This window comes from Panthera pardus, unplaced genomic scaffold (assembly GCF_024362965.1).
Source record: "Panthera pardus isolate Hobbes unplaced genomic scaffold, ASM2436296v1 HiC_scaffold_24, whole genome shotgun sequence".
NCBI lineage: Eukaryota > Metazoa > Chordata > Mammalia > Carnivora > Felidae > Panthera > Panthera pardus.
This window is the reverse complement of record NW_026526810.1, coordinates 100,503,105-100,519,072: the sequence shown is the minus strand read 5'-3', so window position 1 is coordinate 100,519,072 and position 15,968 is coordinate 100,503,105. Positions and strand designations below refer to the sequence as shown.

General features: G+C 36.3%; 1 protein-coding gene and 1 long non-coding RNA gene across 4 annotated transcripts in view; one reads left to right on the top strand and one right to left on the bottom strand.

The window, feature by feature from the left end:
• Positions 1–15,968, top strand: part of LOC109268359 (uncharacterized) — a 30,618-nt gene that overhangs the window by 6,527 nt on the left and 8,123 nt on the right. The window contains exon 2 of the long non-coding RNA XR_008417219.1: positions 1,836–2,086. This is a non-coding gene — a long non-coding RNA (uncharacterized LOC109268359). The remainder of the gene's footprint in view (positions 1–1,835; positions 2,087–15,968) is intronic.
• SNAPC1 (small nuclear RNA activating complex polypeptide 1) overlaps positions 9,159–15,968 on the bottom strand; it is a 42,602-nt gene continuing 35,792 nt past the window's right edge. For all 3 annotated transcript variants that reach the window (XM_019451608.2, XM_019451605.2, XM_019451606.2), the window contains 2 exons: positions 12,883–12,981; positions 9,159–10,288 (listed from right to left, as the gene is read on the bottom strand). In XM_019451608.2, coding sequence (XP_019307153.2) covers positions 10,236–10,288; positions 12,883–12,981 — 152 coding nt within the window. In that variant the 3' untranslated portion in view covers positions 9,159–10,235. The remainder of the gene's footprint in view (positions 10,289–12,882; positions 12,982–15,968) is intronic.

The window sequence follows — 15,968 nt, the reverse complement described above, 5'->3', positions numbered from 1 at the left end:
GCTTCCTTCGCACTGAACCAGTTTCTCTTCATTCTCATGCAGGCTACTGAAAGAACAATCCACACTTCCCATCCACAATGCATCACTTCCAATTTAATCCTCAATCCACTACTAAGATTAGCCCCTTGTCTTGATCTCTTTGGGCTGCTATAACCAATGTACCATTAACTGGGTTGTTTGAACATTTATTTCTCATGGTTCTGGAGGCTGGGTAAAGATGAAGGCACCAGCAGATTGGGTGTCTGGAGAAAGGCCTCTTCCCAGTTCATGAAGGTCCATCTTCTATGTCCTCATATGGTAGAGGGGGCAAGGGAGCTCTCTGAGGTCTCTCCTGTAAGGGCACTAACCACCTTCCTGACCTAATGGCCTGCCAAGGCCCCACCTCCTACAACCATCACATTGGAGATTAGGTTTCAACATAAGAATTTGGGGGGAATACAATATTCCATCTTTAGCACCCTCAGTTATGGCAGTGACCTAATTGCCAAACTTAAAGGATAATTTTCAATATTGTATCATACTGCTGTGTATAATGACACAACTTACCACCTCATCCTTAAAATTCTACTCCCTTGGCTTCTGTGACATTTCATTTTCCTAAATTTCCACCTACATTTCATGTCATTATCAATACTCTTCTCCAGGGTTCCTCTTCCCCCTCAGATTGCCCTTATATTTGGTGCTCTACCCTCAGTTCACTGTCCCATCCTACACACTCCCTTGGTATCCTCTCTCCTCTCAACAACCAATTCTTTGCAATATTTTGTACAATCTCCCCTGAGATTCAGACTCACCTGTGTGGTGGTTAAAAGTGTAGGCTCTGGGGGCATCTGGGTGGCTTAGTCGGCTAAGGATCGGACTACGGCTCAGGTCATGATCTCACAATTTGTGAGTTCGGGCTTGTGAGTTTAAGCCCCACATCGGGCTCTCCATTTTCAGCCCAGAGCCCGCTTCCTGCTTCAGATCCTCTGTTTTCCTCTCTCTCTGCCCCTTCCTCACTCACACACTTACTTTCTCTCTCAAAAATAAGTAAACATTAAAAAAAGAAAGTATAGGCTCTGGAGATAGACCACAGGGGTCCAATGTCTTGATCACTCACCAGCTCTGTGATACTGGGCAAGATACTGATTACTTACCATCATTGTGCCTATGTTTTCTCTTCTGTAAAATGATGATGAATAATACCTCCTGGGACTTCTACTTGTGGCAGTATGACAAATCAGATACTTTCAAAGGGCACTGTCACTCTTCCTGGATAAATTACTATAAAAATAATTTTTAATGCATTCCTGTACTCACTAGAAAGTAAGGAAAATCTCCAAGGGGAAAAAGAAAACAATGAGTTGAAACCAGACCAGGAGACAGTATGTTGCAAGCAAATGGAATAGTGACCAGCGAAGCAGAGTTGGCCTGATAACTCCTGCATCAAGAGACCAAACTTGGAGCTTACCCTGAGACTCCAAAGACATTAGAATTATCAGAACTGGAGTACTCCTGGCTCACAGCAGGCATAAACATAAGTCCTCTGTAAAGGAAAGCATTTCAAATTAGGCACACAGGATTCCCACATGTTAGATTTGAGAAAATATAAGTTCCAAAAACAATGAGGATAAAAACCACCATGAGTGAGAGCAGAAACAATTTGGTGCCACAAATTCTAGCCTAAGGAGGCCTACCTGGAAGCCCATGCCTACCTTGTTTTATTTCACCCTGCCCAGTCACCCAGGCTTTACACATTATTTTATCAAAAATCGGTATCAGGTAAAGTATGTAAATCTACCAGAGGACAAAGAAATTTCTTTTTTTTTTTTTTTTTATGTTTATTTTTGAGAAAGAGAGAGACAGAGAGTGTGAGCCAGGGAAAGGCGAGAGAGAGGGAGACACAGATTCTGAAGCAGGCCCCAAGCTCGGAGCTGTCAGCACAGAGCCCGACGCGGTGCTTGAACTCATGAACTGTGAGATCATGACCTGAGTTGAAGTCAGGTGCTTAACTGACTGAGCCACCCCGATGCCCCAGGACAAAGAAATTTCTGACCACACAGCCCGAAGGAGACATTGTACATTTTTCGTTTTCTTCTCTGAAGCAGTAAGTACCAGTTATGGAGATACAGAAACATTATAAAGAGATATGATCCTATTTCTGTAGAGTGTAGTTTTGTGAATTAATTATATTTGTAAATATAAGGGATTTTCAGAAAGAAGACTAATAGAGTTATTTACTGGTACAACATATACAGTATATAGACAATTTTGCTAGTAATTTGGTACTGTGTTAGGTGTCAGTGGGAACACTAAAGATGATAAGCTATATTTTTTTATTGGTTGATTCATCTTTAAATATAGACAGAATGACTTTCCAGACATATGGTCTCTAAATAAAGGATAGGATATTTCATTTTTAAATGCAATGCTAAAGTTGGGGAAATTATCTACTGGGAAAATTTTATAGGCAACTAGTTGAAGTTTACAGAGAGAATATGTTCAGTTAACCAAGTGTATAATAAAATGATGTGTAGAATTAGCAAGAAAGGCAGTATACCAATTATGCTACAAGAAACTAAGAGATAAATCAACAACTTAAAACATGTAACAAAGGCAGAAGAGTTAACAATTTGTGAGACTTGAGCAAAATTCATTTCATTTAAATCACATACACTATAAGATGTTCAACAAATCTTTGGGGGTTGACTTCTCTAAAAATAGTTAACTTAAGCTAACAGCCCAATTAATTAGGTACTATGGTGACAAGGTATTTGAAATCAGCCTGTAGATAATGTAATTATATGAAGGCTTTCTCTTTTTTAATTTTTGTTATTTATCTTAAAATAAGATTTTTAAAGTCTCATATTGAAGCACTTGTAAGAAAAGAAGACTGGTGTATATAAAAGTTTTCCTTTATAGCATAATCTGTAATTAGCCTGATGATCAGGCTTTGCAGACTACAACCAAAAGCAAATTAATAACATAACTTGATTATTCTGTAGTACTTAGAATTTTGGGAAGATTAACTTCCTTGAAAAATCAGGGATTTTTAACATTTTCAGAAGTGCACCAACTTCTTTTAAGCCATTAGGTTAGTATCACACTATATTACGATCAATCGCATGTGGGTGACCTAAATGAGTTAATAACTCTCCAAAAATACTAAGTGGAACCTTGGTAACCTGGGAGACACTCAGGGCACAAATCTAGTGAAGAAGGTTTAGTAACTTATGGGTGAAATGGAGGCTATCACCTCATTCTTTTCTGTGATAAAAACATAGGGGATGCAATCCTTTTTTTTTTTTTTTTTTTTTAATGTTTATTTTTGACAGAGAGAGACAGCGAGTGGGGCAGGGGCAGAGAAAGAGAGAGACACAGAATCCAAAGCAGGTTTTGGGCTGTCAGCACAGAGCCCAGTGCGGGGCTCGAACTCATGAGCTGTGAGATCATGACCTGAGCCAAAGTCGGATGCTTAACGGACTGAGCCACCCAGGTGCCCCCGGGGATGCAATCCTTGAAAGGAGAGAGTCATGTTCATATAACTTCACCCCTGAGTGAACAGGGGTACAGTGGAACAGGTCTTCCTGCCTGAGTCCTACAGACCTGAGGAATCAGGAAGGAAGCCTGGGTTGTCAGAGTGGTTAGAAATCAAGATGGGAAATCCCCCAGGGCAGTGATTATAGAGAGGGCCACCCCCAAAATGTGAGTGTAAAATGCCCTCACAGCTTAGGCTGAAAGCAGGCAATAACTCCAATGATTCCAAGGCAGGTGAACTGCTGAAGAGCTCAAAGTTCAAGCCTCGCCAGGATATAGTGATGTGGCAAACACTCCAGGCTTTCTGGTGAAACTTCATAAGGGCCACACCTTAGAAATAAGAGCCGTGTACCAGAAATAAGGTATTTTCCCTAAAACTAAGAACAAAACCAAAATAGATCGCCTGTAACAAAGCTTACAGTCAAACCTCTTACAAGTTCAGGATGCTGTCAGTCATTTAACTGCTTCCTAGAACAAAACACTCTTCAGAGGGAAATAATAGAATCCAGAATCTCTGACATGTATCATTATACAATAAAAAATTACTAGACAAGGAAGGAAACAGGAAAATGTGACCCTTAGTAGGAAAAAAAAAAAAATCAGCCAATGAAACACATACACTGATGAACCAAATGTTGGAACTAGCAAAGACTTGAAAATAACTAGATAAGTATATTAAACAATCTGTAGTAAAAGATGAAAATAGCGGGTAAAGAAATGGAGAATTTCAGTGGAAGTATGAAAACCATGGAAAAGAACCCAGGGACATCCTAAAATTGAAAAATCCAACACCTAAAATTTAAGTTATTGGATAGACTAACTTCAGATTGACTACATTAGAATTAAAGACTCATCAATTCGGAAACAAGTCAAAAGGAACCATCCTGTCTGAAGCACAGAGAGAAAAATTATTGTGGGGACAAAAGCCACGATGACCTGTGGGACCCTATCAAGCAGTCAACACACATGTACTTGGAATCCTAGAGAGGAGTGAGCCTGGTATGGTGTGTAGGACACGGAGAATATAAACCACAGCAGGCATGTCATAACAAATTGTTGAGAACCAAAAACAAAGACAAAGTCATAAAAGCATCCAGACAAAGACAGCACATCATATACAAGGGAATAACAGCAGGAATGGAAACTAACCTCACGTCAGACACAAGGAAGAAGGCTGAAGGCAATGGACCAATCTTTAAAGCGCCAAAGGAGAAAGCTGTTAACCTAGAATTCAAATACCAGCAAAAATACCTTTTAGAAATGAAGGTGAAATAAAGACATTTCAGACCAACAAAAGCTGATAGAATGTGTTTCCAATGCAGCTGAACTACAAGAAATTCATATTAAAAGAAGTTCTTCAGACTGAAGGAAAATTATTCCAAATGCAAGTCTAGATTTGCATGAAGGAAAGAGGAGCGCTGGAAAAGGTTCAGATGTGGGTAAATGTCTACAATTTCTTCTCATTTTTTTGTGTTTACAGCAAGAATTAAAATGTATAATGAGGTTTAGAACATACAGAAGTAAAATATGTAACAATATCACAATGGAGAGAAGGAGGTCTAAATGGAATTATACTGAGTGAATCTACAGGTAGATTTTGTGAAGTCACAGGTACACACTGTAACCTCAGGGCAAACCCACTCTAGCCCCTGACCAATTTCTCCTAACCACTGTGCAATGCTCCTGTTGTCAAGTGAACATTTTTGCCACCACTTGATTACTTCACTTAGTTGCAATATCGATAATTTATAACATCATTATTTTATTATTTTTTAATAAAATTTTTTAATGTTTATTTTTGACAGAGACAGAGCATGAGCAGGGGAGGGGCAGAGAGAGAGAGAGAGAGAGGGAGACACAGAATCTGAAGCAGGCTCCAGGCTCCGAGCTGTCAGCACAGAGCCCGACGTGGGGCTCGAACTCACAGACCAAGAGATCATGACCTGAGCTGAAGTCAGACGCTCAACCGACTGGGCCACCCAGGCGCCCCAATCATTTTAAACCATGAATGGACTGAGAAATTCTTGAGATTCAAAAGGCCTGTGGGCTCACCTCTTCTAAAGAAAGCTGCCAGAGTTGGGTCTTTCCACATAATTTGCTGTGCCCTGTGCCTTGTGACCCTGTTACACTGGCCACAACTGATTGTACCAGAGATCTCTGCCATGGAGGGTAGACATAATGGAGGCCAGAATAGCCCAGCAGAATAATCTCTGCCCTATCAGGAAGCTCTCTTTGGGTTTACTCAGATCCTCTTTAGGGAGCAGTAGGAGTAGCAGACACAGAAATGTACAGAGAGAAGCTGGAAAACACATGAATAAGAGTATGCATACTGGGACTACACAGCACCCATTTCAAAGATGTGGACACAACCCAGCCATGTGAGCTGCTGTGTTCACTACGTGACAAAGAGCTGTTTTTCCAGGTGTCCAAGAAGCTTTGCCTCTGAGATGGTTGCCTCTCATTTTATCCTCTATATTTTAAAATAAGCCTCCAGCACTTAAGATAATATGAATGTGCCTTTATTTCTTGCAACCAAAAGGAGCCTGTCCAAATTTATCTTTAGAAGAAAAACAAAACAAAACCCAGACCTGCAATATACAGCACATGAAAAACAATTCAGGCATAAAAAAATACTACATTACTACACAAAAAGGCTATACAGTCTGAGGCTTGAGTATTTACTTTAATACAGGGAATCTTTTTAATGTGCAATGAAAATTACTACATAGTTCAGAAGATAAATGAAAATGTGAATAGTTAAGCACCCACCACAGTCTTCTCAATGCCATTTAAAAAGCAAGCATTCTTGAAACTGTAATTCAAGAATCAAGGGGAAGTTAGGAAGGCATTAACAATTCTGCTTATTTTCCTAGGCTCTTTACAAAGGTGAAAGCAAAAGTTAATTTTCAGTTCATAAAATTCATTTTTAAAGATAATTAAAGATAGCTGATCTCTCTATATATCTGTGAATCTTTTTGTCAAAACCAAAATAGGTTATTAGAAAGAGGATATATATTGTAGCTAATTCACCTTGACAAAAAGGAAAGCAGGCTCTCCTTGTCCGTTGAGCCGAGAGCCCTGTCTCATGTCAATCTGAAAATCTGTGTAAACACATAAGCTTCCAATTATGGGCCTAAGAAAATCACCTCAAAAATCACATTAAGCACGAATAAATCACTCTGGTTTCCTTGGCATTCAAGTACTTTTTAAAAGCTTACTTTCCAGCTGTTATTGTTTTGAAATTTAGCATTCATATCTTTGCATTTTCAAAGCATTATGCAATTCTAAATATTTTTAACAAGTTAGTAAAATAGTTCTGTATCATCTTGAATTTACAACTGAGAAAAGGATTTAAACAAAAAGGAATTTTTTAAGGATACATAATGAATCCTAGTGGCAGAACTAGGATACAAATATTTGACTCTCTAGTTTCTAGTTCAGAAAATTACAGGTATACAAATCATTTAGATAAATGCATTTTTAATACATTTCCCTATGGTACCACTGTTCTGGAAATGCCTGTAAGAAAACAAAATCCTTGCCTAAAAGTTGGTTCATGATCTCTCCTTTGGCAGTAAGAAAGAGCTTGCAGATGATACAACCGTGTCCGTTTCAGGGAATAAGCACTTTAACCGGGTGTTAAAGAGACTGGGGATGTTTCCCCACATTAAAAATGTCCACTCACAGGGAGCCTTTGAGGCATTAAGGGGTTATAAACCCAGATGGGATCATAGGTGTGCTTACAACATAAATTCAAGAGTATCAGAAAAGAAAACACACAGGGTCACTTTCTTCTGAAGACATAAATTACAATATCTTGTTTTCAAAGTGAAAAATGTTGCCCTAGTCAGTATCTACACAAGCTCCATTTCCTGTATGGCTCCACTTCTTTTATTCATGGCTTGTTTTTAAATACTCCAAGTAAGCCTGGCATAGGACATTAAAGCTACTAAAATTCCAAGCCTCTACTTTGAACAGTACTTTCATATATTAAGATTTCTGAAAGTGGAATTTTAATGTTTATTTATTTATCTTTGAGAGAATGAAAGAGCGCGAGAGAGCCTGAAACAGGGGGAGGGGCAGAGAGACTGGGGGAGAGAATCTCAAGCAGGCTCCATGCTGTCAGTGCAGAGCCCAACGTGGGGCTTGATCCCATGAACCATAAGATCATAACCAGAGCAGAAATCGGGAGTCAGAAGCTTAACTGACTGAGCACCCAGGTACCCCTGGAATGGTTTTAAAATATATCTTGTGACTATAAACACTGCCACACAACTGCTCTTCCTCATAAAAAATTAGTAAGTATTTAATATTAAAATCATGTATTTATGACTTGAAGCAGCATTATAATCAAGTTGACAATACAAAGAACTTAATTTAGTAGGTAGCAAGTATTATGACACCATATTTTAATTCTGAAATCCCTGTTAAACACAAATATTTTCTATTTGAATTCTATTTAATAAACTTCAATTTCATATTTAAAGCAAATTATCAAGTGATTCACATGCTATCATCATATATTCATGAAAAACTTGCTATCGGCTAAAGCATTATACTGTGTCAGATGTGGCCATATAACAACTCACAACTGTTTAATACAATTTTGTTACTTTTAGTGGTCTTTCTACATTTTCTGCTGTTAAGATTCAGGCTATATTCAACTGGCAAAAATTACAGATTGATAACAAGTGTAACGGAGACGTGGCAAGTCCTTTGTAAATACTGTTAGGAGGAAAGTAAATTGGCATTCCTTTTGGATTTCAATTTGGCAATAATTGACAAAATTTTACATATATTCACATAGTACAACATGCAAATCCATGTGTAGTTTATCCAACAGAAATCCCAGCCTAAGTGAGCCAAGATATACACATGAAGATCAACACAGCACTGTTTGAAATAGTGAAAAATGAGACGAATCTGTGCACAAAAGAGGCACCCCAGCAGGCCTGAGACTGCAATCCTTAGAAAGGTTGGCTTGCAAGGCTGGTCCCTGGCTGACATCTGGGAACTTGGGTGGTGAACAGTTCCCTACGCAGAAATACAGCTTTCCCTGAGGACCCAAACCTGGCATATGAAGCCATCATGGGACAGACGTACTTGATAACTCAGACCCACCCTACACTGAGACTTAACTGGTTTTAAACTTTCCTTACTGCTTAAGCCACTGTGAAATAGGGTATTATTGCTTACAGTCCAGAGTATTCCTCTGGATTTCCAGTTCTTTTGTCTTATGTAAAATGACACTGAAATTATAGGCAAGAGTCCTGTATTTGTATCCCAGATGCATCACTTACAAACTCTGTGAATGTGGGCCAGGCACTTACCATCTTAAGACAGAGTTTCTTCATTGTATAAGTGAAATGACAACCTTGTATTTTGTAAGTACTATTATGCAAAAACAGAGGGCAACTTTAGCTTTACAATGTCTGTAAGTGTTAATGATCAGACAAGCTCTAGTAAGTAACCTAGTACACAAGAGGCCAATAACAGATCCATACCTCCAAGTGCCCTAACACTAGAATTTTTAAATCCCAGAAGCTCTACCCAATGTCCACATTATGAAAACCACCCCATCTACTACTGGGAATATCTGAAATCAGGGGAAACAATTTTTTTTGATAACAAATGTGATATCATAGATTCTTATAAAAGTTTATTTGGGCTAGCATTAGTATTTTGATTTTAAAAGATGACAGATATCACACATTTTCACTCACAGGACATTTGCAAAATTCCTGAATTTACAATGCTAGAAGACAACATGGAGTATAATCAACTGTAAGACAGGCAGAGCCAACTACATGGTCTGGAGATGGTCTGCTAATGGCAGCAATTCAAACAACATAACTTAAGTGATCTCCATTTAAAGGTCTTAAATGAGAAATTAAACAGACGCACATCCACAAAGCTATAGACATTTTTTTCTGTATGTACGACACATTCTAGAATTCACATTACCACTCTTAAAGGTTTTGTCAGAAATAATTAGTATTTAAATGTATTTAAATGCACTGAACTAATCATATGTGTACATATGGACACATGCCTACATGTATCTATATATACACAAACAAACATACATACATTCATAAATGTTAGGCCAAAGGGAGCTTTGAAACAAGCACCAGACAATATTTAATTGATTGCAGAAGTAGAAACTGAGCTTCCTAAATTATCAATCATTTAAGTTACGGACCACAGAAGTTTCATAGGTTTAAAAATAAAGCAAATAAGGCAAAAATTGTATTGCACTCAACCATACAATATATAGAATAGTTAATAGACATCATAAACAAATCCATTACCAGACTATAAATATAATTAACCACTTGCATGTAATAAACATTACTATTTCAAGAACAAGTATTTTAAATAGTTAATATTATCAGAACTGTAGTAATAAAACATCACAAAAAGTTTTCAGAAACAGTAATAATCTGCAAATAACAGGATTATTTCTTTTACATTCTAAATCCAAACTTTATTTCCATTTATGCAGACTTCATAAACAGAAATGGTAAAATTAAATTCTGAAGTAAATTTTTATTTCTAATTTTTTGTTCCTTTAGTATAGAACTATGTTAAGATATTGTCATTTCAAAGAAATAACCTACAGTTTCCCAGAAGAATTATTTTTAATACTGACCGTCTTCCTGTTCAATATACAAAAAATATAATCTTTTCTTCTTTCAGAAAGGTCAAAATTAAGAACTCTACACCAGGTTCTTTGTTCTGGATTTTCTTTTCCTCTTGGGTGCCGTGAACTCTAAAGACATAAAATTAAGAAGTCTGTCAGGTCTAAAAAATAATACTTTAACTGATACCATACATTTAAACTATATAGCTGCTTAATTGGAATGCCTTCAAACAAAGCTCCAAAAATAAATCCTAAACCAACATACATGATTTTCTTCAAAAGGATATACTGCAGTTGAAAATCTACTAAGGTAGGTCCTAGTCTTCCTAAATCCTATTTAATAATTGGCTACTTTGAAGTTGTTTCATAGGGGTATGCTCTCCCTATAACTAACACAAACCCAGTAAACCAGATCTGAAAGGTATACAGACCAGTGCAAAGAGAGATAAAGATGTGATTTTCATTTCAATTAAACCTGAAAATGTAACCCAAACCCCTAGTACATCTTTTCAGATACAACAGCAGATGCCACAACGAACACTCAACTGAGTGTTTATCTAGAAATAGCTGTGAACCTAAAAATTACAGATCATTAAAACAAAATAACAGAAGATACAAAAACATGAAAATTATGAAAGATGTGAAGAAGTGAAATATTCCCCACCAATGAAAAACAAAAGAGTGACAGGAAAAGGAATGAGAAAAAACAAGGAAGAAACTAAGAAGAAAAAGAGATTCCAGCAATCTTCTAGATTCCTAGAAGAGAGCAATGGCCAGGATGGAGTGCAGCAGACCAAGGCAGCAAACTTTCCACAGTAAAGCAGGTTCAGAGGTCAGCAAGAGACTTCTTTAAGAAGATGAAACTGACAAAATGCCTCATGTGTGTGAATGTCCTAAGAGGAGATTTATGCAAATGAAGAAAAGTTTGAGGAAAAATCAGTGTTAAGTCTATAGAAAAAATAAATAAGGCAAAAAATAAGGAAAAATAACAAATCTACAGATTAAGGAAGAATCATACTATATTACATGGCTCTATTGCCAGTAATGTTTTGTAAATGCTGAATACTGATATAAGCAAAATAATAATTAAATTGGGAGGCTGGAACTGGGAAGTATACATGTATTTGAGGTGGGATGTGAAAAATATATTAAAGAGACTTAAATCCTCAGTGGCAAGTCAAGAGATAATCCACAAAAGAAGTGACAAAATACACCTGTTATTTAAAGACATGGAGGTAATAAACACCAAAACAATAAAGAGTCAAAAGTGATGAAGAAAGAATGAAATAGGAGTCAAAGTCAGAAGACTGTGGCTTCTTATAATGAATATTATAAAATCATTTTAATTGTTAAATCATGTGCATATGTCATGATTTAACCAAATTTTTAGAAATCACAAACTGAAAGATTTTATTTTTTTTAATGTTTATTTATTTATTTTGAGAGGGGGGAGGGGCAGAGAGAACAAATCCCAAGCAGGCTCTGCGCTAACAGCTCAGTCCCACGAACCGTGAAATCATGATCTAAACTGATATCAAGAGTCGGAGGCTAAACCGACTGAGCCACCCAGGTGCCCCACAAACTGACAAAAATGGGACTTGCCAAACAGCCATAAAAGTGTGTATGTGTGTTTAATTGTTGACTCACAAAATAAAGCTGCCAACCAAGACTAGAAAGAAACTGTTGTGAAATTCATCACAAGATTGTAAAGAACTATTTTACGCTGCCATAAGCAAATCACAGAAGCACTCACATTTCTGAAGGTACAAATATTCCCTTTTAGATGTCTATTCTTTGTCTTCTATATACTTGAATAAAACCCTGTTTCTACCATAATGAACTGGGTTGTTTTTCTCCCTAACTAAACTGTAAGGTTCTTGAAGGCACAGACTGATCTGATTCATTCAATAAACATTTACTTAAGTCTACTATGAGCCAGTCACTGCTCAGATCTACATAACTGTGATCAAAATAAAATGGTTCTTAAATTCTAGTAGTATATGTCTTTGTAGCCCTGTACATAGCTAAGTGTTTGAAACATGATAGGCACTCAATAAATGCTGAATGAATAGAGAGCAAAAATGAAACAAGTCCTTACGCATTATTCTTAATCCACATTATATTCATTATTGGATTACCAATTACCAAGCCTAGACTGCTAAATATAACTTATTCTCTGTAATACTATCATTACCAGAGGTAATATTATTTAAACTGTTGTTTAATAAAACTACAAATTATGAAAACTACAACTACACTAAAAGGTGTAGCCATTTTAATTCACGTCATGCAATTTACCACTAAATACTTTACAATCATCATTTCATAGGTGAAAATTTTTCCTTAGAATTTGAAATAACTATTTTTTAACAATAAAATCTTTTTAAAGTTTTATCCAAAAATTTGTAACTTGTGAACCTTGCCATTTGTTAGGAGTACTCAAGCAGACATCCTCATGATGAGGCATATTCACTTACTAATAACAGAATGTTACCTTCACTTCTCACCTCAATCAACCACTACCTCTCCTTTCCATTTATTTATTGTCTTAACATTTAAAGTGTCATGATTTATGGTATGATTAATACTAAAATTCCCCAAGTGTCAAAGAAGAAAGTACCACAGGAATATACAGCCAACCATCAAGCTCTTTAAGGACTCTAAATCTTGACACTCTAAGAACAAAACCTTCCATCAGGAGCTTAACAAAATTTCATCTGTACCTGTTTCACTAAAACTTTCATTGTCCTCTTCTTCTTCTGTAATTACAGGCATACTCAGCCTTAAAGATTTATCTTCTTTATGTACATTCTGCACGTCATCTGGAAATAGTTGGGAAAATGATTTTATACAAAAGCAAAGAATGTTAGTCTTTGAGAAAATTTTTTACACAAATAATGTCATTATTACAATAACAAAAATTAGATTTTTAAACTAAAGCTAAAATTGTAATGATAAAGAGAAATATGCATTTTAAAACATGTATCTGTTTTTAAGTACTAATACAAATCTAAGCTTTGAAAAGAACCTAAGTCTTCCATTAAAGTAAAGAAAATGGAGAAAAAGGGGGAAAATGAAATTAACCAAACATGAGTATCTTACTCAAGCTTTATTCACACACATCACGGGTTATATCTACAGACATCAGGGAATAATCATGTGTGTTATTTCAACTTTATTAACTAATCACAAATGTAATTTTAAAGTTAATGGCCTTGTTTTTAAATGTATACTTTCTTTTCTCACTATATATACTCTACAAGACAGATTTCTCTAGTCATAATTTGCCATTGACTTTCCATTTTCCAAAAGATTTTTCTACATCAACCTTCTGGTGCCTGAAGAAATATCATAATCAAATTTATGAAACACCGTTGTCTTATCAGGTCCCATTTAGCACGTAATTTTTAGGTCCCAACATCAATACCCACATCCAGTCATTCTCTATTCCTTACGCTGCCTTATTCTTTTCCCCAATCCTTTTACCACCTTATCTATTATTATATGTGAATTTCTTTCTCTATGGTCTGCCTCCTCCCACTAGAATGTAAGTTTCACAAAGATAGATTTTGATTTAAGTTAAGGTACCCCCAGCACTTAGAAAAGTGCCTGGCATATAGTAGAGCCTCAACAAATATTTATTAAATGATTAAATATGGATTTGACTTTTTTTATACCACAGTATTTCATTTAGGACATATGCTAATATGTACCTATCAGTGCAAAAGGCAAGAAATTAAATGAAAATAAGTTTAAGCTTTCTACTCTGAACGTATGTATGCTTGGGACCTTAATGGAGTATAGACTTTATGCAGTGAATAGACTGCTCTAAAGTAGAGTTGAGTAAATGGTAATAAGCTTCCATTTAAACACAATTCAAGCTTAATAAAATAATACTAAGTTTCAAGTCATTAAAATAGAATTTTACCTTTACTTGCAAATCATAAATATTAATTATAGTAAATTACTACATGATTTTTAAGATGGCAGTTTTAGGAAATCTTTTTGTATATCTAATCACTTTTTTTTTAACTTGAACCTATAAAATTTTTCAATTCGCAGAATTATAATCAGTACAATCTACTCAAAGTTACTGATACTGTTCTTCACAATCTTTTAGCAATGTCCATCCATATCCATTATTAATGGTTTTTCCCTAAATTCACATTTACAACCTAACAATCTATCCAACAATGTCAAAGGACTGAGTTAAAAACTGACAGCTGAGAAAAAAGTTTTCATCTAGTCACATGACGATTAACTACATTTTAGAGATGGATTTCTACATTAAGTTTTAAAACTAAAAAGCAACGTTCTCTAAAAGCTCTTTTTTTTTTTTTTTTTAACGTTTATTTATTTTTGAGACAGAGGGAGACAGAGCATGAACGGGGGAGGGTCAGAGACAGGGAGACACAGAATCTGAAACAGGCTCCGGGCTCTGAGCTGTCAGCACAGGGGCCCGATGCCGGGCTCGAACTCACGGACCGTGACCTGAGCCGAAGTCGGCACTCAACCGACTGAGCCACCCAGGCGCCCCTCTCTAAAAGCTCTTAAAAACAAATACAGTGCTTTTGTATTTGGAAACCAAATACAAACCAAGAAGTACAATACAAATACAAGGAACCAGGAAGTAAGCACACAAAACTTCAGATGTTTATCTCAAAGTCCACACAGTAAATAAAGCTTATGAACTTTAGTCACCGGTATGTTGCATTTATTTATCCAGGCCTTTATCCAGAACCTGATTGCATTTATTGTACATAAAAACTGAATTGAATGGCCACCCAGTTTCCTAAACCATTACAGTTAAGAAGGAGCAAAAGGGCCAAAAATTGCAACAAGCCACAATGAGAGTAGAAATAAGATACCCACCACAATAAATATAACAGAAAAACTTTTTACAAAACAAGACCTAAGAGCTGACAAAGTACTGTATCATGAAGCCATAAGTATAAAGATAAATTTCCCCACACTTAACATATTTTTTTTAATGTTTATTTATTTTTGAGACAGAGAGAGACAGCACACGAGTGGTGGAGGGGGCAGAGAGAGGGAGACACAGACTCTGAAGCAGGCTCCAGGCTCTGAGCTGTCAGCACAGAGCCCGACGTGGGGTTTGAACTCATGAACTGAGAGACCATGACCTGAGCCGAAGTTGGATGCTTAACCGACTGAGCCCCCCAGGTGCCCCTTAACATATTCCTTGATACAATTATTATAAAACCCAGTAATGTAATATGCTTATGATGATAACTCTGAGTCGTAAAGAGAAAATTTATGTTTAGGGTACAATGTTCTAGAAAAAAGGAGAGCAGAAAATACATTTTAGTATTTTTCTCATTATAAAAATAAGTGCACATTGTAGAAAACAAGAAATATATAGAGAAGAATGTTTTAGAAAGATATTAACCAGAATAAATAAACTTTTAAAAAGTAAATTTTGACATTTAAATCATTAACCTCAGTTATCACAAACACTAACTCCCCAGAGGGTATCAGGTAGATGGTTATACTGTGCTCAAAGCTACCAATGTGGGACACAATTATAACTAAAGACTAATGCTCAATCTCAAAACAAATGGTTACTAGACATGCAGCTAGAATACAATGTACCTAACTGCATGTCTAATTTGAGCTCCAGATCCTTATTTCCAGTTACCTGAGAAACAGCAAGTATAGCAATTAAAGATTCAGGCTTGTATTCAGACAGAATGCTATTCAAATCTCAGCTCTATTTATAGCTAGGTGACCTTGGACAAGTGAAAAAACTGTGGCAGATCATAAATGTGGCATAAATAATAGCCGCTAT